At 34.8% G+C, this 27460-nt stretch overlaps 3 protein-coding genes and 1 long non-coding RNA gene across 10 annotated transcripts; 2 read left to right on the top strand and 2 right to left on the bottom strand.

The window, feature by feature from the left end:
- Positions 1 to 303: 303 nt before the first annotated feature.
- Positions 304 to 3068, bottom strand: LOC100186402. The gene is made up of 4 exons (XM_002126690.4): positions 2907 to 3068; positions 1598 to 2248; positions 848 to 976; positions 304 to 671 (listed from the first exon to the last, which is right to left on the bottom strand). The coding sequence occupies exons 1-4, from the start codon at positions 3048 to 3050 to the stop codon at positions 567 to 569; spliced, it is 1029 nt and encodes a 342-aa protein (XP_002126726.1). The 5' UTR covers positions 3051 to 3068; the 3' UTR covers positions 304 to 566.
- A 1672-nt stretch (positions 3069 to 4740) lies between these two features.
- LOC100183234 (protein NDRG1) lies at positions 4741 to 12508 on the bottom strand. 6 transcript variants are annotated; one of them, XM_026836541.1, is made up of 14 exons: positions 12342 to 12508; positions 10472 to 10598; positions 10052 to 10172; positions 9457 to 9519; positions 9340 to 9400; positions 8985 to 9071; positions 8367 to 8423; positions 8059 to 8165; positions 7600 to 7762; positions 7229 to 7316; positions 6567 to 6593; positions 5945 to 6061; positions 5457 to 5572; positions 4741 to 5130 (listed from the first exon to the last, which is right to left on the bottom strand). In XM_026836541.1, exons 1-13 carry the CDS (start codon positions 12411 to 12413, stop codon positions 5460 to 5462), a joined length of 1203 nt encoding a protein of 400 aa, XP_026692342.1. In that variant the 5' UTR covers positions 12414 to 12508; the 3' UTR covers positions 4741 to 5130; positions 5457 to 5459. The 6 variants fall into 6 exon arrangements, with proteins under 6 accessions (XP_026692342.1, XP_026692340.1, XP_009860139.1 ...); XM_026836539.1 differs by lacking the exon at positions 12342 to 12508 and adding an exon at positions 10864 to 11026; XM_009861837.3 differs by lacking the exons at positions 6567 to 6593; positions 12342 to 12508 and adding an exon at positions 10864 to 11021.
- Positions 11156 to 16477, top strand: LOC104266197. Of its 2 annotated transcripts, none has more exons than XR_003396340.1 (2): positions 11156 to 12152; positions 16256 to 16477. It is a non-coding gene; the product is annotated as an uncharacterized LOC104266197 (long non-coding RNA). The 2 variants fall into 2 exon arrangements; XR_717455.3 differs by lacking the exon at positions 11156 to 12152 and adding an exon at positions 15088 to 15692.
- Positions 16478 to 19121: 2644 nt separating this feature from the next.
- On the top strand, positions 19122 to 21777 carry LOC100176186 (sodium/bile acid cotransporter 5). Its single transcript, XM_002127266.4, has one exon. The coding sequence runs from the start codon at positions 19143 to 19145 to the stop codon at positions 20463 to 20465; it is 1323 nt and encodes a 440-aa protein (XP_002127302.1). The 5' UTR covers positions 19122 to 19142; the 3' UTR covers positions 20466 to 21777.
- The last annotated feature ends 5683 nt before the right edge of the window (positions 21778 to 27460 follow it).

The following is a 27460-nucleotide window of genomic DNA, read 5'->3' on the forward strand; positions in this document are numbered from 1 at the left end:
CCTTAGTCTTTACATACCTTTACATATGTATAGGCTATGTTTAACCATGATTTGTCCAGATCACAAACCTGTCCTGGAAGTCTGAGCCGCAAGTTTTTTTTTATATCAACATTTTCTTACTTGTGTAAGAACCACTTTTTGTTTGTTGAAATCATTTCTATTTTTGTCATATCCTTTTGTCCCGGTAACAGATTTTTTACTTCTATTGGGAGTTGGCACTCTATTTATGTCAAATGGAGATACCAGTCTGTCGTTGGTACCAACTTGTTCAAATCTCATGTCCCGTCAAAAAAAACAACAAAATCAATGCGAAATTTATTTTAATAGCATAAGCACCTAAATATTGGTTTGTATTTTAAAAGAGCATTGTATAGTACGATGGGGGAAGATGGGACAACTATTCATTTTATTTTCAAGTTACACTTGGTACTAAACAAAGAACATTCAAAGAAATATAAACTTTTACCGTTGGTAATTGTTTAAAACACAAACAGGATATTCAAATATTATGTGCTAAAGGTGTCCCACCTTTCCCCACAGTACAACATCAAAAATTTTCAATATTGTTATAATTTCGGTAAATATCTTGTGTCGTCACAAATGCCGTTGTTGCATATAGTTTGAAAGTCACGGTCGACGGATAACTCCGAAATTATCGTTCGCTGAAAGACCTGAAAATAAAAAAAGGTAGCGAATTTTTATAAAATGTGTTTATAGGCTCTTCAGAGACTAAAAATACATTTAAAATTCGCCTAAATTTTTTCTCAAATTTAATAAATTATCGTCATTTTTATAAAATTACGACTTCTATTTAGCTCGCATTAAACAAAGTTTGGATAAAACTTACTTTCACGTTTGAGTCAAACTTGTATTTGTTACAATACCCAGACGTGACGTCACATACACCTGTACAATGCAACATTGTGCAGTCATAATCACTGACGCAAGGTATGGCGCTGAACAAAACTCCAAGTACCTGTAGAAATCATTCAACCTTTAAATTCGGATCAGTCTATGTTGCAATAATTGCTTCATTGTGATTCATAATGGGTGAACCAACGGAGCTTTCCACACCAAGATTTGTTTAGATTGCACTTCACGGTTATTAAGTAACAGTTAACATTATGCATTTATAGTGAAAGGGCGCGACGTTCTATTAATATCGTCACAATGAACAATACTGAACTTCTTTGCGCACGTAACTATACTATTTTATATGTAAGGTGGGGAAGGTCGGGACATCCTCCAGATCGTGTTTTAAACAATCTATGGAGACGAATACGGTTTTATAATTTATTAATTGCTCTTTGTTTACTACCAAATGGAACGGGAAAGTAGATTAAAAAGGCGTCCCATCCTTCCACACTGTGGGGTAACATGGGATACCATCAGCATCCAAATCCTGTATTTCCTAATCGTGTTTGAACAATTACCAACGCTGTTTTAGGGTCGCGGAGCTACATCATTTTTAATTCTGTAATTTTTTTATTTATTATACCAAATAAGACAAGAAGGGAGAATGAAAGTACGTCTCATTTTACCTCACCCTACTATAAATTGTAGCATCTTGTAATATACAAATAACAAAAAAATGTACCTCTTTTGTGAAAACTCTGTTTTGATTTGTCATCACCGCGTTTCCCCTTCTGTTCACTCCAACGTTCGACATTGTGACGTCACAAGCATGCACTCCAGACTCGTCGAGTTTTTTTGCAAGTTGAAGTACCTCGTGGTGATTTCCCCTTGTCGAATTCGATTGAGTAAGCGGAAGTACATGTTCTGTAACGTAATAATTTCCACAAGTTCCAGCGATGTCGGGAAAATACTTGCCATTGGTTAATGACGTCATCAAAGTGACGTTGTTACCAATGCTGACGTTTTTAGATGACGTCATCAGTTTGAAGAATTTGTTCTGGCGTAATAATGAAATCACAGTGCGCAGTTCTGGAATAGTCAAGCTTGGATCAAAATTTGATAACAAATTATACGATTTGATCGATTTTACTATCCGGGAGTCCCCGCTTGAGAGAAACATTGCATGGTTGAATAGCTTCTTATGCTCAGTTTCTGACGTCACACCATTGTTTTCAGAAGACAGCACGTACACGTCACCAGTTCTGGAATTCCTAACTAAATATTTTATTTCCTCGTCGTTATGGCGAATGCAGTTTTCAATTGTGATGTCATCGGTGAAACACAATGGGGAACAAAAGTCACCGATTATTTCATCGTTCTTGAAAGAATCGCACTGAAAAATATAAAAAAATTACGATAGATGCACACCAGCTGTTTGGTGACGTCACGAATCGTGTTTCGACAACAATAACCAAATTGTCTGTCGCTTAAACCAATCATGCAGATGCAAATTTGCATGAAATATACATGAGGGTCTCTTAGCGACTTAACACAAGTAATAGTAGTAATACACATCTACAAATGCATTGGCAAATAATCTGACGAATTTCCAGAATCATTTTACCTTGCTCAAAAGTAATTTAACGCACGAAGAAAATTAACACACACACACGATATGCATATATTTAACAAATAAATCTCCTTACGTTGTATATGGTAGGGTGGGGAAGACGGGACGCCTTTAAAACAATATACCCAAACACCCTGACCGTGTTTTAAACAATTAACACCGGTCTATGACAGTCGAGAGGCTGTACTGTTTTATCATTCGAATGTTTTTTTTGTTTACTACCAAATGCGACAAGGAGAAAAAATAAAAAAGGAACTTTCCCCAGCCTACTATATCGTTTAAAAATACTTTATAGACTTGCAAAATGCACTATAGTAGTGACTGACTAAAAACAACTGCGGTCATAGTAGACCTAGCAGAATTAAGATACAGTAGCACACACAGACACACATAGAAGAACGCCAATCGCGAGTTTACTCACCAATTTCCGGACGCTTAGTTTTGCTTCCCATATGGAACAGTGAGAACTATATTTATAAACAACATAAGCTTTGTAGTTGGTTAACAAAAACGCACACCCGAGAATAAATACAAATAAACATGGAACAGGACTCAGCTCTGTCATTCTAACATGCCTGCTTTGATAAAATGCTGATGTTAATTACATAATGTTGATATTACGACACTGCCACATGAGTGACTTAATCCTACATACCATTTCCCTAATCTCACATTAATACACTCTTTATACTCAAGCCAGAAATGGCGGATAACTTGGTAGATACATCCTGTTCAGTCACCCGACTCGGTGTGCGTTTTTATGGTGCACCATGTTTGGTAGATACACCCTGTTACGTCACTCGAAAGCCCGAAATGGTGGAAACATCAAAACTGTTCAGTCACCCGACTCGCTTCACTAAAACGTTATCGAAATAGACTTGCGAGTAAAACGTCGCTTCTATGCCTCAATGCCTGGTTACCTCCGGGCGTTTAGTAATCACAGTCGTGCTACACTTCACTGGGTACAGGTTAGAAATTCGTGTCGAGGACGCGAGGGTTAACAAGTTAGTGCAGGGTTTACGCTCACGACTCACTTTCTGGTAAAACCTTATACTTGCCAAGACACACTGTTTGAGAAAACTACTACAATACAGAAGGCTATACATAACAGCGTTGCTCGTACAAAAACAATGTTTAATAAATGATGTCATACTAATGTGATGCGCTATTGTACGTATTTGTCATATCCTGGCGTACTGCTGGTATGTAATATGAAGTCTCCGAACAAAATACATTCCGTAATTACATGTAATTAAGTTTCTCTCGTTAGGACATTCTAAAACCAACATACTGTTTTTCCTAAATCGAAATCTCGCGAAAAACAACGACCTGCTGCTGCATATACCTTACGCTCATACAATATTGGTATTCTAACTACACTTACCACCATTATTTAAAATTGAAATTACAATCAAACTTTGGCATGCGAACCATCGCTATTGTTCGCTCACAATAAACTTACTGTGATGCACGTTAACAGTGTAGAAGTAGACGTATACGGGTAATCTTTTACGACTTCCCTTTTANNTTGGGAGTCAAATTATCGTATATCNNNAAGCTTGTAACTAGGAAACCAACGTTATACTAGTTTTCCCATGGTAGTTTATTGCCTGACTGAGCAAAATTTGCCATATTATTCATAAAATGTAGTTTAATAAAAAGTACAAAAGCAGATCAGCCTAAAATGTATATGTTTTACTGTACGCCACTGCCCTTATTTATATACAGACTTCGAGTACTAGCTAGCCTACCAGTGATGACACATTTAAATATTATCAGCTATACGGAGATTTTACAATACCATAACCACTTGAAAGTAAGTACCATGTTGTAATACTCGAGTGAATGATCTATCTTTGTACAGAATAATGTCGCTATTACTGGATTAGTTATGCTGAATTTAAGAGATTTGGAACCAGCTTTGTAACTGTCAAACTTTTCAAACCTAAATGACAGTGGAAATGTACAATGGGTTCATAAGTACTAGGATTTAAAACAGTCAGTTGTTTAATATTTTTTATATCACAGGTTCTATACAAAATTAACTTTTTTAAAAAGTCTGTTAGTTCTAATATAATAGACCATATAATAATAGTTCATATTTACAAATATATGACATCAGAAGATCTATTTACCCCTTACAACGATTACATATATATACTGAAGTTGTGCTAATCGATGTTAGTTGAATACACATAGTAGTCAAGCTGCTATTAAATTCAGAATAAACAGTTTTCTAATTCATTTAGACAAAATTGTGAGAACGCGAGTATTTTATTTCACAGTATTCAATAACATTTCAACACTGCACCACATGTTAAACAAATCCCACTGTGATGTAACAATTACCACTGATGACATCACTGATGTAATTATGATGTACATGTTGGGCAAACTGTTTTGCTGTAACTGCAATTGTGACAGTATATACAATCGAAGCCATTTGTGAGTGAACTCAGACATAAACACAACAAATAAACAAATTATCGCTCTCCAATTAAACACTTATTTACATCCATTCACATATGAACTTGTGACATAACAATAAAAGTCCCCAGAGTTGGCCCAAACTTTTCAGCACACAGCTCCAGAAATGAGATGTGTTTTATCTTTTTGTGGGCGGTGTCTTGCTTCAGTTATATCGTCTGTGGAAGAAGGAAAACACTTCATACACATGGGATATTGTGATGTGAAAGCTTTATTTATAACCTCTGGGTTATCAATAAACATTGTTTAAAAGTAAACAAGGGCCTTTTGTCTCTTATAGGCTAATTGTTTGAAATTGGTAAACAAAAAATAACAGAATTGAACACTTTAAAACAAAATTAGATTTTATATCGATGGAGCAAAAAGACACAGGTGTTAGGTGCAATGAATAGCACCATGAAATTTGAATAACAAAGTAAAATAGAACACCATTAAAAAACAACCTAATAAAACACATTAAGTCTGATTTCATTTTAAATAAAACCTTTTACACTCTCTGAGGGGCTTCCCCTGTTGCGGGATCATTTAAATCTTCAGGAACATATTTTGCTGACTCATTCTCAATTTGTAAACTCATCTCTGACTCGTGACTTTCTACTTCTGATGATATAAACATGTTTGTTGCATCATAACTTTCATAAATCCACTGATATTAGAAAACCACACTAAACATACACTTTAATAGTTGAAGTAAATATTTCCTTAACTTTCCCATATTGCTATGAAACTTTATATCTAAAACATTATAATAATAATAAAAATTACAAGTAGAACATAATAATTATTTAAAGTAAACAAGACTTTAAACTTCAATAAATAATGTTTTTACAACTACATCATTATTAAACACAGATAACAACTTCAGTTTTTGGTGAAAAATCCACTGACAATAAATTAATGATAATTTTTGCATAAAAAGTTACTTAAAAACAAAGATCGTAAAAGTCACAGAATCAAGAAAGAAGAACTTACTGTTAGCAGATCCTCCCGATAATGTTCGGATGCGTTTATGATCTCCGTCTGCTGATCCTGTGGAGCTGTTAGAGATTGTTCGTGACCGAGCAAGACGTGTCATCATCACACCAGGGACTGTAGGGGACGGTGTTTAAGTGAGTGGTGGTTTTAAAAAGTTTTTTAAGAAAAGTCACAACTAATTCAATCAAATTTTCATAATATAAATACCATTTAAAATGTAACAAAAAAGTTATCTCATGGGAGTGACATCAAGAAAGACACGACTTGTTTTAAAGTTAATTTACTTATGTAGTGTTACTCTACCAACTAAGAAAGTTTCCAGCACCCACATAAGCTTATTGGTTTAAAAGTTATTCTTTTAATGTACTAATGTAGTTCCAATCTAGACCACAAAAAAAGATTTTAACCCTTAACCCAATTTTTTTTTAAATTCGGACTGGTATTAAAGTTATTCCACTACTGCAGTTTTACACCACACTGGGTAAGCCATATGCATATTGTAAAACTTTTTAAGACACATTTTTTCAACCATAACATGCAAAACCGGGACAACAACAATAAAAACAAAGATAAAAAAGACAAGAAGAAAACAAGACTACAAGAAGAGTTTTCGGAATACCTGAGCCACGCATTTTGAAAGGAACTCCTTGGCAGAAATTTGTAAAAGTTTGTTAAAATAAATAAGAAAACTAAAAATTAATAAATAAAAGAAAACTCAAATTTAAATGAAATCAAAATTCAAAAATAAAATAATTTTAAATTAAATTGGAAATTGCGGAAGAATAACAGAAATTATAATCAAAAGATAAAAACTAAACAATAAAAAAAAAAGCAAAATCAATATTTTTTTATGCCAGGCCCATGTAATAACATGAATTAGGTTAACATGTGGTCACCTGTATGTATTTTTAACATGCCATGTATAATACCAAAGTTCCCATTAATGAATTATTTATATTATGTTTAATTATTCAGATCAATTCAATTAAAGGATATATTTGCTATTCTTTTGTAAAGGTAATACGGAAATTGGATTATACTGTAATTACAATAAATAGTTAATGCGGTGTGTAAGTATTAATGTGGTGTTTTATTAATGCATGTGGGCTGTAAGGATTTTGAATGTGTTTTGCTAATTTTGAGCAAATGTATTGAACAATTGCATAAATTAATTTTCGCAGGGGTAATGTAATAAAAATCAATGCTTATGTAATTATGTAAATAACATGCAGATATACATTATTGCATTATAATTTATTCTTAGCAACACAGCGGACTTACTATGTCCAAGTCCTTGTAAGAAATAAGTGATCGCTTCTGCAACATTGAAGATTTGTTCTTCAAGTATCATACCACCTGCATCTGCCATCTGTTCAACATTAAACAACTGTTATTATATACCCCACATGTAGATGGTAGATACTATGCAGCATTGAATAGAGTTAAGCTTTCATGTCTTGTTTTTGAAAACATTACTGTTGTTACCAACTTATTAATAAAAACAATAAAAGAAATAGATATCAAAAAGAACAAGAATAACAAAAAAATATACAAAAAATCTATTTATAAAAAATGTAATTGAAAAAACAACAACAAAAACAAACACATTATTAACAAGAAAAAAACGAAACTTAGCAACAAGAACAACAAACCTTAAGAAAAGTTGTTTTTTTGACGTTTAGCCTCGAATTCACTTCAACAGCTTCATCAACGAAAGGTGAAAGGTCACCAACGAGAATCAACGTCTGGCATTTCAACGTTGTCTTGTCAACTTGTTGAGGGTCAGGTGATCGTGTAATGTTAATGTCACTTCGTCTGTTGGGTAAATAAATTGAAGTTAAAAAAGTAAATTACGGGGTTACTATGCAGATCTCATTTTGTATTAAAAAAACTGTAGTTACATAAGTTATCTCATTTTGGTTACCTACTTTGAATAAAAAAGTAAATCTTCTACTATTTCGTGAGATATTACATGAAAAATCATAAATTCCATAAAATTACCATTACAATGCATATTACATTCCTTTATTATGAATAGTAATCTCATGGAACACAATGTTGATAAATTTTTTTCTCATGATTTTATCTTTACCTTTTCATCAAAAACTCACCTTTCATATGATTTCATGAAGTTAATAACATTTTCCTCATTCATGAACTTCTTGAAATGAATGCGATGAGTGTCGAGCAGTTCGTGGTTCTGTAGTTCAACTTCCGACTGTAAAATAGAAAGTTTATATACAGTGTGTAACATGTAGTTTAAAGTGGCATGGATGCAATAGATAACAGGGAAAATAAATAAAATTACCAAATCCTACTCAAAAAGGTCACAAAAAAAGGTAAGAAAATTTTTTTGGAATAAAAAATTACAACCTTTTACACATAACAAACATTGTGTTCTAAAATAAAAATCAAATACCTTTGTGAAGTAATAGTTCATAATCTGATCACTGAATGGTGTTGTCCAGTTGGTGATCTGTAAACAAACAGTTAATAATATTGTGACGTCACATGTGTCATTGTTGAACAGCACCGTGGCACTTGTTGGTGCATCTGCATAAAGTGCAGAGTTTATGGGTTCAAGACTTGGTGCTGCAACCATTGTGTGCGTCTGTGTTCTTGTGCAGGATAATGATAATCTCTCCAAACAGCGCCCCCCTATTGGTTGTCTAAATTGCCAGCCATACATTACAAAACTTAAAAAATACCCCAAAACTAATTTCACATGTTACATACGCTGTAAACAAAACCACGTGGTATAACAAAAGTTGTTGCCCTGCCATGCGGGAATAAACAAGTTACATTCTTATTCTGTTGTGACAAAACAAGCGTGGAGCAGAGTTAAAGTTTAACTACTAAGATCGTAGTATTTCCTGCCACGCCCCAGCCGCCACGCCCATATCTTGGCGAATGAAAAATAAAAAAATATTGACAAGCCTATTCAAATATTTACGCACAACACCAACAGTTCAGCACAAGGAAAATATGTTGGGAAACACTGTAGAAAAATGTCAGGCATCACTGACACTGTTCTTACCTTCTCACCAATCCAAGAAAGATTACCCACGGTTGAAATGGTTGGATTCACAGCAATCAATCCTTCAACCATCGATGGATTCTTGAACTAATAAACAACATTGTGATGTCATACCAATAAATCAATATTTTTCTAAATTTGAAATACTTTAAAAACACGTTTTTTTCATATTTCCAAATTAAATAAAATTAACATTATTTTTAAGTAGTTATTCTAACCCAAATTGTAAAATAAAGAAGATTTAAAAAAAAACATCCTAAAAAATTTTTAATGCATCTTATGATCTTGGTTAGCAAAATTTAAAAAATACGAAAAGCATGTCTAAAATTATTGCATCACTATGAAAAATACTTACAGCAAATCTTAAGAAGACATTTGCACCCGCTCCACTGCCGAGACAGATTGCCGATTTAATCCTAACAAGACATCGTTCGTTAGACTTAACTAACTTAATTTTCAATTAACTACGAACCCAAATTCTTGGAAGATCTTCGGGACCATATCGGAAAGATTCTCCATAGTTGGGTACGGGTGCCTGCCGGTACAACGTTTTACTTAAGTAATTTTATTATTAAAAAAATAATAGTTTTTTTGACAATAAAAACTATGAATATGATGGTTAGAAAAGGAATTGGATATGATTGGTATTCAGTATTCACACTACAATAGTTCAACAGGTAAATGTATGTATGTCACATTAAAAACAGTTGCAGCAATGTAGCATCCTTTTAAAAACTTTTTCTAAATGATCACAAATACAATTATTGATTGTTGTAAAAACGCGGATAAAATCAAATTTTAATTATGACAAGATTTTTATTATTAATATTCAAGCTTGGTAACTAATGTGTTACGCTGAGTTGCTGAGTAACTATAACTAATTAAGTATAAAGTTCATGATTCAAAAATGTAAAAGGCTATTATATGCCATCTTTTATATCAGCTAAAAAAGATACATATACAGCATACAAAAAATATAATTTATGTTCTGAAATTTTAGCATTGGTTCATTTAAACCAATGTATACAACAAATCTCAGGACCATCTTAGATAAAACACAATATTACCCAGATGGAAGAGTTCTTGCATGTTCCTCCTGCCCAGGAGCGTTGATGTGGTAGACACAATACTTGTGAGCCACGGGTTCCATGGCTTCACTGTTCATAAGAGCACCAAAGTTGGAGACAGCTGAAACATTAGATAAGTTAATAATAAGTGATAGGTAAATGCAAGTGTTGTATAATAGTATTAACGATTTTTTAAGAAAGAAGCAAATTTCAATATTAAAATAAAAAATATTTATTGCGACGTTTCCTGGTAAAAAAACGGCTTTAATTGCTTTCGATTTTGTTTTGCAAAAGCTAGGCTCATACACGACACGGCCAAGGTTGATTTAGAAAGCAAACTGATTTGGGGGAAACACAGCCCATTAAAACAAGAGATTAGGCCAAAATCGGTAATTTATGACAAAATTAAACCAAACTTACAGTTAAGTCCAACATCATGAAAGGTAACAATGGAATGTCCAAGACTCCTGTTTCCCTGCACTACCACATGTAACTTGGTAGAGTAGTGGTTGCCTGCAGCAGTGTATGTGCATTCCACAACATTATCCTGCAAGCAATGATAAAAACATGTGAAAAAAGTTCATAAAGAAAAATGAAAACAAGTATATTGAGTTAAAATGTTGAAATAGGCATAAAATTTTTGCTAGGGAAGGATAGTTAGATACGAATTCCTGTAAAACAAATCTAACATAGTGGTTCTAATTTTATCTTATTAACGCAGTGTATAAAAATCTAGGGTTGACCTGCCCACCCTACCACCGCAGGTTTGGTTCCTGTAGCATTTAAAATTTATTTTAGGTGATTGTGACTACCTGGTCCACTTTAGTTGGAGCAACGTCATTCTCAATATTCATGTTACCGTTAACTTCAGTAATATTTTGAACAGGGTTTTCAACCCCCTCCATTTGCTCATAATTAAAACTCATTTTAGAAATAGAATATCTGTTTTCTACTGAACTCCTTCAAATGAACTAAATCTGTTGCATATTTTTACACCGAATGCAAACTAATTTATTAAACATCATAACATTAACAATCACCAAATAAATACCCAATGGGGATTTAGGTTTAACTATCTCAGTTGAATCTTTGCGCTAAAGTAAAGAAATCACTCAAACCTGACTGTTTCAAAACACACTGATGTACAAATAGGTTGATTTACATCCTCAATATTCAATAGTTAACCTCCCTTACAAGTTACAACCTCTATTCATTCTATTTCCTCTCGAATACTGGACAACCTACAGACATGACTTCATCATGAAATGATCAACGCATATTTCTAACTAACACCAAGCAGCAATGACTTTGTTATGAATCAGAAACCAAATGCAACATTCACAATAAACAGATAATCAAATTACTCGCTGCATATCATAACTTAGTTAAAACTGCATTAGGTTATAAACTCAATCTGTTTAACAAAGCAGCTTAATATTTATATTAAGACTTATAGTTTCAATGGAAACTAATGCTATAGTTATTCTAAAAGTGGATTAGCCCTACACATTATTAGTAAGTAGAGCTGATGCTGACCAACAAACATTTCAGGACCGAACCTGTTCAACACACGATATCATTGTGTTGCTCTATGACACAACACACACTTCCTTATGATGTCACAAAGTTCTCAGTACTTCAGATGTGATGCAACAGCAGGGAGGTTAGAGTGGGTACAAGGCCAAACTTATTGATCGGTAAAAGTTTGCGTTTTTTCTTATAGTCAAAAGTAATCGCATCTGAACAGTCTACGCAAATGTATTGATTTTATATTCAATTTTAGCACAGAATTTCGATTATTATACTGACAAAGAAAAAACTTAAAAATAAGTTTGGATAAACAGTTTTCTTAACAAAAACTAAAAAAATAAGCGAATTATACATAAATCCCAGCCTTACTGGTGAGGTTTTCTCAGGTTATGCTTTTAAAATATATCTACGGGTCTGTACGTTTTAGAGCAGTGTAAACCTATTACAACAGTCAGGGATGCAGAGTTGAGTGGTTTTTACACAAAATTATTGTTAGTGTGTTAAAAGTGTGCACAAGACTGGGACAACATGTGACTTTGGCAAAAAAATGTTCCCCAAAATTGAAAATAAGGTAATACAATATACAATATATATATACGTTAAATGTTTTTATTTAAAATAAGCTTCATCACTGTATACAATTAAATGCAATAGGTCAAACAAAATGTTATGGTCAGTATGTTTTCAAGTGTAGTACTACAGTAGTGTAGTATTCAACACATATGCATTTTGAAAAATAAGTTGGTCTCTAATTACTTACTTCTGATTCGTTAGAGTGCTTGTCCTGAAGCAAAGGTTTGTCCGGAGTAATGTTCACTTCTTGGAGATCCATTTTGCACTAGGTAGCACCAGAGAGTAGAGTAACTTTAAAATTCACAAATTCTTGTATCGTATATATAGAGAGTTTATAAGTTTACAATGTCTGTATGGAAAATAAAATGGTAAAATCTAAGAGTATTATTAACTAAATATAAAGTTTTATCTCCTGCACGATATTTGCATGCAAACTGACATTGTTGGTCACTTAGTTTTAATAAGATTCAATAAAATTTGAATGGCTTGTCCATGGATTCCACATTTATGCCAACATTTTAGTTCATCTTTATAGTGTGTTGATAAGCAGACATACCTCAATTTAAAAATATAAATAATTTAAATAAAATTCAGTTGACTTGAGAATGAAACATTGCTTGCCACTAACCATTTTTTTATTTATCTCTTTTAACACAGTAGAAAAAATAAAAATATTTAAAACAACAAAGAAAAGGAATCAGCAACAAAAAGTGACAACAGACATTCAACTAACAAAAACTACTTGAAAGAAAGGTTAGATAAAAATCAGGACTGCTAAGTGCCAAACCTACTACTACACTGTATATATAAATAAGTTCCAATAATGTTATTATGACATCACCACTCATATATTAAACTACGCGGTAATTATGTCGTATGTAAACATTCTGTTGTAGCGCAAAACAGTCACAACAAACGCAGAAGTTGCTATTAGTATTAAACCAGATTAAACTGTATCTTGAATTCTTAGACTTTACTGTGCTGTATAGAATCAAGGCTTTATAATGGGGAAAAGAGCTCTTGACTGTAAATTATAATATAGAAGCTCGATCGTTTTAAACAGGTACACCTAACTGCTACGTGCACTTTTCAGTTATACCCAACTGCTACGTGCACTCTGAAACGTACGTTTAACAAGCGCGCGTAAATTACTACGACTCTCAGCTTACAACATGTTTGTAAAGTGGCCGCAAAATCGTAGACCGAAGCAAATGTTCACGTTTCAGATCGACGATGCTACGAGCACCGCATCGTCTAACTATGACGTCGCAGACCCATGGCAAACGCGTGGTAAACATGCTAACTCTCGGATTGGTTGATATCCTTCTGACGTAGAATCACGTGATGTAAACACAGAGTCCTTGTGCGAAAAACAACAAACTTTTTTTACAAAGTGTTTTTCTATGACAGTATGTTACTAGTGCCTGTCAGTGGTGACATATTCTAGTGAAACGCATTTCGGAAGTTTTACCGAAATAAAACAAAGATGCGTTGCCTGTAAGCGCTTTGCGAAGGCATTTAAACCACAATCTACAAAACAGTGAGTAATACTCGACAATGAACTGACTTCAAATAAACGAAAGGTCAATTAACGAACAACATATCCCTTATAATAGCCTGGGGTTGCCATTGTATACTTTCATGGCCGCAGTTTAAGCTAAAACACCGATTTTCACGCTGAGGTCGAAACAGGGGTTTCAAATTTAATACAATTTCCTGTCAATGAACTGCTTTGCGAACGTGACAGCTGCAGCTTGTGGGAGTCTGCTCAACATAACCCAGACATACCCCGTCTGTCATTCTTTACGAAGCACAAAACAAAAAGTACATGAACTACACAAAAAAAGTAATCGCACTTGCGTTCAGTTTATATTGGCGTTATTCTAATGCCACATAACTCTGTAAGCTTTAGCTGTTTTACCATGAAGCAGTTTTACTATTCCAACTTACGATTTATTGGAGTGTCTAAAAATCCATTGAGGTTACAAAACAACATGCTACTGGCTTTCCCGGTGGTTTGAAATCAATACTTAAGCAATACCACGCCAAAGTAGCGTTTAAACCTTTTGCAAAGCACGCGTTTTAATCTAATACGGTTTCCAACTATAGATCGATCTACGTAACAAGGGCAATCTGTGACGTTTTAAATGACGTTAAAGAATATTCCCCGTACAGTTAAGTAAAACGTCATAACTGAATTAATAAATTTAAACAAAGCAGTCTTGTTGTTTTTAGAATATTATACAGGATATAACAATAGAACAAAGACGCCGAAGTCTACATAGAAAGAACAACGATTAATAATTAATCTAAACATGCTGATAATTCCAATCACTTAAACTACAAAACATAATTCGGCTTAGACAACACTTAACTAGAACTGTTCCTGAACCACTGCAGTATTTCAATGTATGCGTTGCTCTAGAATACAAAATGATCTGCAATACAAATTTGCAAAGTTTTAAAAGCATGTTGCAGAGGTTCTTTTTAGCTTTTCTGCAAAATCTGCGTTTTTCGAAACAGCGAATCAGCAACGACTTTCTTTGGTACAAAACAAGTCCATGACCTACGATCGCAAACGCATTGGTAGCCGCGATTGACGCGATTGACGCGATTAAGTCCAAATTTGGGATCGGAAAAAAGGGGCACAGATGGTGTATTGTGACGTAACAGAAGTCGCGCCTAATATATAGCAGCCACATAATAGGAAATCTGGAATGGGTCGATTAAACAATTACGATTTATTCCTTCATAATGTTTTCTGAATTATGTCTTGGCAAAACAATAAACTATAGATTAAATACCACAATTATAGTAGAGTGGGAAAAGATGGGACACCTACTTAAACAAAAACAAAAAAAGTAAACAAAAAAATCAAAGATTTATAAAACCTTATCGTATCCTCACAACTCCCATAAACCGTTTTAAATTGTTCAAAACACAATCGGAATATTTGGATATTACGTACTAAAGATGTCCCATCTTCCCCCACCCTACTATATACTTTGAGTTTCATATTTAAAGAACAAACATAGAAATAAATCAATTCGCCCATTAACCACGTTATGTTAATTTACATAAACTTTTCTCTATTTAACTATAAACATATTGATTTGCTTCAAAAGTTTATTGCAGCCGATCGCGAAGTCACATTTTTAGCTGGTGAATCTAAACTCGTCCAATCAAAACGCATAATTACTAAGGAAAACTAATGTCAGTTTTACACAACAATTGCGCTGTGTAACTTTTTTTATAGTATGCAGCAAATAAACAAAGTTGGACTACATTAGACCTAGGACCCCAATTCGTGGTAAACACAATCTGAGAGTTCCAGTTCGCAACGAGCAATGCTTAGGCCAAGCTAGCAGCAATAACTAGTTTTGAGAAAGAAGGTTGCAGCCATGTAGTGATTATGAATCATGTTCGACAAGTATTTTGTTTGTTAAGGGAAGTTGTTGATCGCTGAAACTTGTTTTCCAACAAGCGGATAAAAGGTCGGTACTGATGTTCATGACGGAATAATGCGAAACAATGCCCGGTATTCTAATAAACTGTTTTTAAATATGTGTAATTATTTAACCTGGACGTTACATCTGTACTACTTTATAAACGTTATATCAACAAAATAAACAGCAATTTTTTTAAAACTAACAAAACGAACAAAAATATTGCATCTGTAATATAACTCTTCATCATCTGCGATACGATAGTAATGCGTTTACATCTACGCTTACAAATATTCCTTCATAAATCGTTGTTTACATTTTAAAGCACGTTTCGCATGCTCACTTGCTTCGCAGTATCCAAAGCCCCAATTAGTGTTAAAATAACAAAAATACATAAAAACAACTTTTCGTAATTTACATCGTCTGTCGTCTAGACTCTGTCTACCTAGACTTGAGTCTACTCTAGACTATACCGAAAATGGGGTAGCCAATAAAAGCTAAATACTGATTGCAAATGCACTGATTTCCACCCTTTTTATTAATTTACCTCTTGCACCCTTGTTTATTATCATTTGGCATTGTAAACCGATTACAATTTCAAACCAATGCAAGTAATATGTTTACATCAGCAATATGTTTAAATTTCCAACTGCAGACTAAGCATATATTCTGCAACGAAAATGAATCAACACAAATCTTGGGTTTTCCTGATAACGCAATCCAGCTCGATCCGCAGCGTCACGTGACAGGACTTGAGAACAACAACATTTGGAGAACGCTGCAGTCAAGCATCGGCAATGAGAGCAAAATATCGAGACCGTGAAAATTTGCGACGGTTTACAATGAACAACGAATCGTACGCGAAGCAACGAATACTTAAGTCGTGTTAACTATAAACGTTTGCGACGTATAGCACCACATACACCTGAGACATTGGGGCAAGATGGGATACCTTTTCATGCCATTTTCTTGTTCCATTAGGTGGTAAGCAAAGAACATTCAACGAATTAAAAAACCGCATCGTCGGACTCCCAGCATAGACCGCTGTTAATTGTTTAAAAACGATCAGGTTATTTGGATATTAAAGGTGTTCCGTCTTTCCTCACCCTATAATATAGTAGGGTGGGGAGAGATAGGACACCTTTAGCACAAAATATCCAAATAATCTGATCGAGTTTTAAACAATTAACAGCGGTTTATGCTGGAAATGTAAATATGGTTTTGTATTTCTTTAAATGTTTTATGTTTACTACGAAATCGGACAAGAAATCAGAAAGAAAAGGTGTCCCATCTTCCCCCACCCTACTATATTTATATTGTGGTTAAATTATCAAATCATATTTTAAGAAATATTTTACCGTGGGGGTTTCTCAGACCTTCACCTCTCATCTATATTCGTAACTATTGCAGAACTGTTTCAGTTTCACCACGAAAAAAGCGAACTGGTGTAAGAAGTTGGCCAACAGTTCTTAACTTTTTTATTGGAAGCCCGACAGGTTGTATAAGTATTGTATCGTAAACACTGCATATGCTCCACTGGGAAGTAGAATGACGTAAATTTGGCTTCTTAAGGTTTAATATTAACCCATACCGGATTCTAACTTAATTGAATAACGAATTACCCAGACGCTGGTGAAAGCACAGATAACCGCAGTGACATGACGTCACAAGAAGCTAGTCTCACTGGCGCTACATAATGGCAAGGACACACAATCATGGAAAATTTGTTCACAACGCGCATATAGCAAGCGTAAACAAAACCACGTGAAGTCAAACCAGTCGTCCCCAAAGTTGCACAGGCATTCTATATTGACTGGAGTACACTCGTGTACCAATGAACGGACTCAGATGCGCCGCAAAACTGTCACTAATTAAACATGATTTATTAAAAATGTAGAACGACTTATTTGACATTGTAAAATTCGATATGTTAAAATTCGATGTATTCGATAAACAAATGAAAACATCCGAGAAGTGCTCTTGAAAAGTTCAGAGTTAAACCGAACCACGTGGTAGCTGAAACCAGTTTCAATTTTGCGACGTTCATTTTATATCCAAGCAACGTTCATAGTTTAGGTTGCCGAGAAGAAACTTCGTCACTTCGTCAGTGAGCACTGACTATAACCCCATATTTATTAATGCAATGTGTAATAAAATATAGCAATATCATATAACCACTCTTCACTTACCCTTTAAGCACCAATGTGACTAAACTTTTCTTTTTAAAAATAAAATCTGCTATTTTTGGTTGTTAAAATTAAATTTACGTTTGAGATTTCGTTCTTCGCTTCTCCACATCGACATAAAACGTAATTAAACCGTAAGCAAACAGTAACATAATGGATGATTTACATTTGCCATAATATAAAGGTGACGTAATTTACAGCTCTCCAACGAAACGTACTTTATTATGATGAGTTTCCTGATACATGGGAGTCCAATACAAAGCTCTAATCAAAACAAATGAATGTTTTGTTGGATATCTCATAAATATTTATAACAGGAACATATGGAAAGCGCTTGGGACTGTGACAAAACAAACAGAATGATAATAAACCTCACCGCGTAATAATTGTGTTCAATGTAATAAATATTTTGTAACAATGACCTATTGTAAGGTAATATGGACACCAATTTACACAAAACAATGCTTTACTGTCTTGTAATCTAGAACTCCTCAACACATCAAGATCTCTTGTATACTTTATCTCTTGTATACTTAAGATATCCTGATATTTGTAGATACTCAAGGTTAATTGGGTGTATCTACTAAAATAGCTAGTCAAAATGTCTTCTTTCATTTATATATAGATAACCTTACTGCCTTTAACTTTGAAGATCCTCTTATTATTATAACACAACGTTGGTATATATGATTCAAGCATTGAAGATTACATGTGGCACCGGGGCAACCAATTCATGTTTGAACAGTTTGATTTATGACGCAGTGGTGAACTGGTAAAAAGAACGCGAGGTTTTGGATTGTGGGTCCATGAAGTTTACGATTCATCGGAATGATGATAATGCATGGATGTTAACCAAATGCCTACAGTGCAATGACATTACACTGTGCAAGTTTTGCACAAGTAATGGTATGGGATAAACCAGAACAACCATTCTAGAACAGATGTTTACTGCCACCACTCGGCTCGGTTCCACGTTCGCATTTCTCGCGCGTGTCAAATCTAGGAATTTCTACATCTGTTTGCTAGTATATTTAGTCTCTCTCGCTTAGAGCATAATAATCATTTTACAACAACTTAACGACATTTTTACGAAGCCAATATGTTTACTGAGCTCTGCTCTCTCGTTCTTTTACTACTTTTCGCTTCACTTCCTTTCATAGAAATCCCCAGGTAATGACGTCATAGATGGTTTGGCTTCAGGTTTTATATATAGACAATCGGATTTTATTTCGTTTGATGTTAAAAGAGAGTTTAAGATTGCTCCGTAAACAGCTGTAAATACATGTACATGTCGTTAGTTCTGTGGTAATCATTATACGTTTCGTTTTAGGCACGTTGGGTTCTTTAGGTTGTGAAATGTTGCGAAAATGTGTACTAGGTTTTTGTTTGTCATTTATCGGAATATCCAATTTTGTAACCGGAAACAACGTCACTTTGACGTCATTGAACGTATTTGAAGGAGAAATCAAGAATTTAAAGTTGAATTGTTCAAGATCAGATGAAGAAATAAAGACTGTTAATTCAGAGGATATTAAAATTGGTGGGATACTTATAAACAATGAATCAAAACCAATTGACTACGGAGAATTCATGTGTGTTAATGGGAGTGTGGTTATTCTTGTTAAAGGAGGTCACCTGGGTATTACACACTTGCATGTGGATACAAAGATTGGAATTCATTCGAATGTGATTAAATCTGAATCGGTAACAATAAATGTTCTTAGGAAAATTACATTATTTGATGAACTAGCAGTGTTTATCCTGGGTCCCCTTATTTTATTAAACAAATGCGCATTCGGTGCAAAAATTGAGGTGGAAACACTGAAAAAAATCGTCACCCAACCTGTGGAGATATGTTTATGTCTTGTTACCCAATTCGTGTTGCTACCATTGGTAGCAGTTGGGCTCGGATTTGCCTTTAAACTTGAACAGACGATGGCTCTAGCACTTCTCGTATCCGCTGCTTGCCCGGGTGGGGGAGGAGGTTATGTGTTTAGCTTCCTAGTCGATGGTGACATTACTCTTGCCATCACTGAGAGTTTGGTATCCACATTAGTCGCAATGCTTGCGATGCCAAGTGTGCTCGGTCTTTACACAAGTCTTGTAACGATCCCAAACCATATTGTGATCCCTTACATTAAAATTCTTCTCATGTTGGTGGCCATAGCAACCCCAATATCACTTGGAATGTTGCTGCGTAGGAAGAAACCTGCGCTGGCCAAGAAGCTTGTTGTAATCATTCGTCCTATGAGTCTTTTTCTTATCTTTGCTGGGTTAGTTATCGTTGTTGTAACATCCAAGTATGTTTTGTACGGCCCAAGAATTGGATTTCTACTTGCTTTAATCATTCCTGTCAGTGGATTTCTTATAGCAATTGGTCTTGCTCAGTTATTCTCCATAAACTGGCCACTCACTAAAGCTATTGCACTTGAGGGTGGACTTAAGAACACAGTGCTTGGAGTTGCAGTTATTGAGTTATCTTTTCCCCAGCCTCAAGCTGACCTTGCTTCAATATTAATCATCATGGTAACGGTTGGGCAAATAGTTGCAGCCATGTGTTGGTATTTGTTCCATGTTATCAATCAAAGGTTGCAACAGAAAAAGTTCCGGACACCAGCCAAGGATTTACATCAAGATAGACAAGAGACCGAATTGTTTCTTCTTCAAAACGAAGAGTAATTTTTAACCAACTGGCGAAGAAATGTCAGTGAAATAAGTTTTGTATTAAAAGGATAGATTTTACTTGTTAGTTGTATAAACCAAACAAAGCAGTTTTAATGCAGAGAGTTTGCCATTTATGCTTGCCTGTTTTTGTTGACCAACATTTGTTTCGATAGAAGCTGCCTAGGTCTATGCACATGAGTGATGTTTTGTAGACATTTTTAAAACCCAATGCACGAGTTGCAGAAATCACTGAAATTCTTGTTTTAAATGTTTTCGTCACCAAATTAAATTAAGTTTTATTCCAAACTTTATGTATTGTTCAAGTTGTTTGTTCCAATTTAACAGTTACAGTTCCGCATTTGGTTTCTTTCCCTTTGTTGCCAAACAATGGACATTATGATCGTAGAACACAGTCATTGTTCCATAACACTGAGCACTGTTTACACTTTCAAATGCAATATTATGACAGTGGTACTTTTATTGAATGTATTATGTGTGTGTTTTTACACCAGTTGTAGTTATATTGTTATAAATATTAGAAACATTTTACCTTTTATCGGAACATGACTAAACAGTTTGTTTTTTTCAAATTGAAACCAAATCTTTAATTGAAATATAAAATTTTACTTTTGTCACTAATTACGGTGCGTATAAAAATAGAAGATTTTAATAAGAAACTGGGGTGCCAAAACAAACTATCTAATTAACAATTGGACTAAATATGAAAAAAATTAGACACCTCTAATATGCCACAAATGGCACTAGTGTCTACATATTTTTTTTTAAATTGTTTAGAAATGTTGTATTTTTAAAGAAAGATTTTAAGGAAGTAGTGTTGAATATGACATTTTAAGGTATTTTAAATATGCTAACCAGACTTTTTATGTCCACTGTTATTTAAAAAGAATTTATTTTCTACATATGACCATGTTGTTATAAAGGTTTGTGTTTAATCAATATATCATGTCGGCGTATTATTATACATAAGTTTTCAGCAACATTTGGAAACTGTTTTTTTTTTGTATTTATTGTTGAATTTGTTGTATTAAAAAGTTAATGTTATTATACTTTTTTCAATTCAAATTAATATAAACAAATACTAAGAGACTCTGCACTTACGAATCGTTACGATACATTAAACACTGCTATCTAAGTATCTATTACATTACTCATTGTCTAATATATCACTGATATTATTATGTCGTCATATTATTACGAAGTGCCCTGTCATGTTGTTAGTGTGTTTGTGAGCGTTGTAAATGGTTAAATACTGAGCACAGGTTTTATTTTTGTGACTTTTTCATGGATTAAATTAATGAAAACAATATGAATGCTCACTACACTATATTAATAGTCCTTATACGTTACAAGGGGTTATATTTATACCCAATTAACCTCTGGCTTTTACCCCAAAAAATATTGGCTAACATAATACATATATATTTTGCAAGTTTACCTTTATGGTTTGAAACAGAAAGGCGAGAGAGGTCCAAAGTTATAGATGGCAAGTATTTGTTGTACACTGCTCGGTTAATCCTGCACCGTGGAGGATACGGGTTCAAGGCTCGTCGCTGGTACCATTGCGTGCGTGTGGCCCCTGGGGCAAGCCAACAACAATGCCTTAAACTAGTGGTCACTGATGGGTTGTCCAAAATGTCAGAAAAAATACCCACAAAGTCACATACGTGGTTAATTTTATTAACCGCTAGATGGCGCCGCAGCATCGCTTTAAATTGCACTTTTTAACTAGAATGAATAAAACGCTTGATAATTGCAGTTGTTCTAAACAGATATTGACAAGATTCAAACCGCTTTAACTCTTTATTTTAAAGGGATAACGTACGGCGCCGTGGTAAAGTGGATATACACCCTTCTTCTAACACAGAAGTAATTTCAAAGCTTGTCGCTGCTACCAATGTGGGCGTATGTGTTACTGGGAAAGACACCTCCCGACAATTGCTCAAACCGAGTGGCACTATTTGGTTTTCCAAATTGTCAGCCATACATAAAGTGTAATTACCCACAAAGTAACATACGTGGTAACTCGTACGACTGTCGTTTTCCAGCCACGCGAAGATAAAGCAAGTTGCATTCATTGATTTATATAGTAGGGTGGGGAAAGATGGGACTTTTTAGCTTGGAATATCCAAATGACCTGATCATGTTTTGAACAATTAACAACGGTCTAAGAAGTCGCGAGGATACGGTTTTACGAATATTTGACTTTTATTTGTTTACTACCAAATGTGACGAGAAAATAGAATGTTAAGGTGTCCCATCTTACCCAACTCTACTATATGTGTTAAAGACCCGGTATTTTTTATACCTAATTGTGAAGTTACCTTTTGGCTAAACCTACAATTAAAGAAAAATGGAATATAAAGTTACAGTATGGTTAGTCCGTTAAAGACAGTGGCTGATTTAAAATGACTTGCATCAATTTTATGGTAACGGAAACCCTAATACTTAAATAGTATAAATATTCAAAAATGTTGAAGGGAAAAAGTAATTAAAACTCCCTTACTTGCAGTATAAACATAGCACGTGGTAAAATGAATAAAACGAAAACTGAAAAAAAAACAATCTGACAAAACGTATGTTTAGTAACTTTACTTAATGTCTGATTTTTAAAGACAACTTTGCAAAAAAAATGTGAAAAACATGATTAAATATTGTCCTGGGTTGCTTCGTGTTTTAGGTTATATCGCACGTGTTAGGCGTTGTAATTCTCTACTTTAGCTTACATTTACAATGCATTATGTATGGAGTGTATGCATAGATATGCAGATAAAGTGGCTAGCATCTCTCAAAAAGAATAATTGCGTAACACAAACGCAGTATTACTTCAAAAGGAACCAATATGAGAGAATAATAAGAGCAAGAAACATGTGATTGTGAAGTCATTATGAATGTACTGGATGGGGAAATAGGGTGAAAATGGAAAGACCAAAACAAGAGAGCAATGGACAAAAATATCAAAAACAAGTTGACAGCGAGAGAGAAACTCAAGTTAGTTTTATAAACAGGGAAATTTAAATCTTAATACAAAAGTGTCAAAGTGATAAGATCAGATATAGGTCTATAAGTTTCGCCAATAGGGTGGGGTAAGACGGGACATCTTTGGCACATAATATCCAAGTATCCGGATTGTATTTGAAACAATTAACAACGGTCTATATGGAAGTCGTAAAGATCCAGTTTTATTTTTTAATGTTCTTTGTTTCCTACCAAACGGCACAAGAAAATAAAATGTAAAGATGTCCCATTTTACTCCAGCTTTACTATATGTTTTTCATAGCTGTGGGGGGGTCTATTACAATTATTACCCACGATTTTGCGGTTTGAAAATTTACTTTTAAAAGTTTATCAACTTCTATGTAGTGTTTGCAAACAATAAGGACGCTAAGGAGACCGCATTGTTACGTTGGTGGTCATAATTTCGTCACAAACACAAACAAACAACACCCATTGTGAAGCACACTCCAATTCGTACAATATTTGAAAGTCAATCAGTGTTTTCTATTGTTTGATAACTATGGGGCCGTTAATACAGGACAAATAACATTATCACGTCATAGTGCTTGCCTTGCTGTGTATGATTAAACAACACTTGAACATGTTCTGTCGTTCAAAACGCGACGACAAGCAACGTTAAGAGGTATATACAGCTTACAAAATGTGATTAATATGAATGTCGCCACTACACCACACATATGTAAAGTCGGCATGTTTGGTTTAGGCTTGTTCGCGTAGAAGAAACGTGACTCGGACTGTTTAAACAAAACGACCTAAATATGTTTAATTATTACAACAACAAACACCCTCGAGAATTTATTTCTGGCACACATATTTCAATGTTTCTTTCTAACAAAGTTTTACGAAACCGATGACTTTTGTTTAACTGTAAAATAACAAATAGCAAGCACGATATATTAACGTATAGCTTGAGAGATTTTAAAACAAAATTATTCAGTCATAATCGTATACCTCACCCTGACTTATTAAACATCCCACAATCTACTGATATTTAACTTGCTTCACAATTATCTGGGAACAAACTGCCTGTGTTTGAAAACCGGTTCAAAGTTCACTGTTTTCTATTTGCGTTGTGTTGTGGTTACGGTTCTTGTTTTTACAACAGTCTGTAAACCCATTTGTAACCAAAACGTGTATAAAAACATGACTTTCCTTTTGTGGGATGCTTAATTGAAAGTTTTTCGACAAAAATACCCCGAAAATTACGTGAGAGAGTCTTGTCCGAATCTTTTAACGCCGCGGTTCTGTGTTTGGTTTATGATTTAACAAACAACTATTCTTACCTCCCGCGACTGTCCTGTCACAATCGGACAAGCTTTATCTGAATTGTTACGTATCAAGTTGTCAGCCAATATTGACATGGCCACCCAAATTAAACTTCAGACTGTCAATCAAATCAAACTTACACGAACAGCTCAGCGGAGGGCAACCACAAAAAAACAACTTCACAAAAAATAAACATTTAAACGGGGGACTATTTTAATCATAAACCGCCGGAACAATTTTAAAAGATCGTACATAATTATCGCGCAAATTGATTTTCGTTACTTTCCGCCCATTGTTGTACACTGTGACGTCACAATCCATTACTAAAATAACCCCGAAATTCTTTAGTGTCATTACACGAGTAAGGCATCGGGCAATTCGACGACGAGAAGCGAATTAAATATTTCATTAGATGCAGACAAGTGAGAAACAACGCTCAAAAAGCCGGGATCGCGGTGTCGCGCTCGCAGCTATGTGTCACGCGGCGTGTTCTGCGCGATATAAACACCGCCGCTGGGTCGCGCTAGATTTATTAATAATTAATGGGGGTTAAACTCCGTAAATAGTCTTAAGTGGGGCTGGATGTCCCGACAAGATGTCGGTCATGTTCGACAATTTAAGCAGCGAAGAATCATGTTAAACGTTTCTGCATGTCCGCGAGACGGCAGGCAAGAGCAAAAAGCCGCAAAGACGTCACTGGAACCGCTAATTCTTCTATATACGTCAGAAAAACAAAATTAGATTCAGAATATTTGAAAAACAAATCTGAAGCGCATATACTTTTAAACAAAACCATATTTCTTAAAAAAAACATTGTTTTCCGCAGAAATAAGTACATTTTAATAAAGACTTGAATGATATATTAAAGGCGTGGTCTATTGCTTTAAATGGCACATTAATCAACAAATTTCCTGTGACAATTAAAATCGAATCGAGTTCGGCGAGGGAATCGGTTATCGAATTTAATTCTAGGCATGGATCAATGCTAGAACTATATAGCTTTGTTACGTAGGCGCTAATATCATTGTGGGTGTCGTTTGTTACATCACAAGTGGTTAGTTGTGACATCGACTTGCGTCGACAATGGTCATGGTCACGGGGTCAACGGAAGTGCAGGCGTAAGTAATTGAGCAAGCCGATGTTATTAATATCTACAGCAGCTGATCGTGATGGTTCGTGAACCGATGGTACACGGCGGCGAATTAATATTTAAACTTTTGGCGCCGGATCGCGTTTTCGCGACGCGGAGGATCACTTTTCGTCTAATCCGTTAAACCCCGACACCTTGTGGGACGTAGGTTTTGTTTTAAACGCGGTCGAAGTGACGTGCGGGTTCAACGCGAACTATAATGTGACATGGGACTTGGAATACGCTCGCGAACTCTCATTAGAAAAAACATGCTTTCCGCTTCACTGTGACATCACTTTACGTCACAGAGGTGAATAAAACAGCGAAATAACTACGTCGAAAAATAGCGGAGCAGCCGAGCGAATGCCAATCGTTTTGCTGCATCGTAATCTCGTGAGAATTACAATTACATTAATAAATACACGCGCGCTGTTATTTAAATTCGCGCCAAAGTAATTATGTTTTATGTTCGATGTGTTACTTGGACTCCACCCCATGTATACCGGATGCAAGGCCACGAAACACAGCGATATGGGAAATAAAATAAACATAATTTGAAAACTCGCGAATTTAAGGTTTATTTTTATCCATCTGCGCGTGCCGACGCGATCAACTGTTCTCTATTATGGCGTAACAATAAAACAATAGATATCTTCGCTCAGGAATCTAGCTTCGGTCATTAGCAAGATTTAAATCACGAAACTGTTGCATTTCTACACGATTCGTGTCTTCTATTGTTTAGAGCAGGCGATGACAATAGATCGTTTGCAACGTAACAATTAGTGCCTCTTGTTTGTGCTCGAAGGGTCCATTATGTCGTCACATTTGTAGGTTAGCATTTGAAAAACAAAGAAAACGCGGACAGCAACCACAGCTCGTCTATACAAAGATTAAAGTTGCTCACATTGTTACGTCACAAATTTAATTGTTTCATTACTATAGAGGGATTAACAACAAACTTTATGACGTAACAGCTACCATTGCGTTGCTTTTCGATACACTGTACAAGAACAAACTAAAAAGATTCTGTTCGAATTTTAATTCCAACATTTTAATTGCGGTTTGAACTCCGTATAAAAATAGCAAAGTCTGTTCAAAACACAGCAGACCGTAATTAAATGCAGACTGAACATGAAAAATCATGTTTCAAATTAAATCAATCTTTTTAAAACCCGCATCGCGGATAGCGCTATTATTATTTCCTGATTATTACGTCACGATTACGAGCAAAATAAACAATCGGAGAGAATTCGACAAATTTCAAGTGGATTGTGACGTCATAAACAAATGATTTCTTCGTGTGAATCTGTTACAAAGAAAAATTGATTCGTTGCCATGGTAGCATATATCATCGATTCACGCAGTGACAAACGTGGTTATGACGTATTTTAACTTTCACACGGATTTGTGTTTCGGATATAACACCTTTAATGTATATCCGCATGAAAGGGTGTAAAAACAATCACTTCCCTTGCAGCGGAACATCATTGTCAATGGCAACCGGTGCTAATAGCGTAGTGTCATAAGCTGACGTCAGCATTAACGCTGTTGACCATTGACGTCACAGTTTCGATCGTGA

The sequence above is a fragment of the Ciona intestinalis genome, chromosome 11 (assembly GCF_000224145.3).
Source record: "Ciona intestinalis chromosome 11, KH, whole genome shotgun sequence".
Classification (NCBI taxonomy): Eukaryota; Metazoa; Chordata; class Ascidiacea; order Phlebobranchia; family Cionidae; genus Ciona; species Ciona intestinalis.

What these genes read in the sequence shown, in the direction of transcription:
- LOC100186402 (XM_002126690.4), bottom strand. Translation starts at nt 3,050, where the DNA reads ATGACAGAGCTGAGTCCTGTTCCATGTTTATTTGTATTTATTCTCGGG. An exon ending in AACTAAGCGTCCGGAAATTG is followed by an intron (nt 2,249 to 2,906) that starts GTGAGTAAACTC and finishes TATATTTTTCAG; the next exon opens with TGCGATTCTTTCAAGAACGA. An exon ending in ACAGAGTTTTCACAAAAGAG is followed by an intron (nt 977 to 1,597) that starts GTACATTTTTTT and finishes TGATTTCTACAG; the next exon opens with GTACTTGGAGTTTTGTTCAG.
- LOC100183234 (XM_026836539.1), bottom strand. Translation starts at nt 10,977, where the DNA reads ATGAGTTTTAATTATGAGCAAATGGAGGGGGTTGAAAACCCTGTTCAA. An exon ending in CTCCAACTAAAGTGGACCAG is followed by an intron (nt 10,599 to 10,863) that starts GTAGTCACAATC and finishes CATTGCTTGCAG; the next exon opens with GATAATGTTGTGGAATGCAC. An exon ending in TTTCAAAATGCGTGGCTCAG is followed by an intron (nt 6,062 to 6,566) that starts GTATTCCGAAAA and finishes CGTCCCCTACAG; the next exon opens with TCCCTGGTGTGATGATGACA.
- LOC100176186 (XM_002127266.4), top strand. Translation starts at nt 19,143, where the DNA reads ATGTTGCGAAAATGTGTACTAGGTTTTTGTTTGTCATTTATCGGAATA.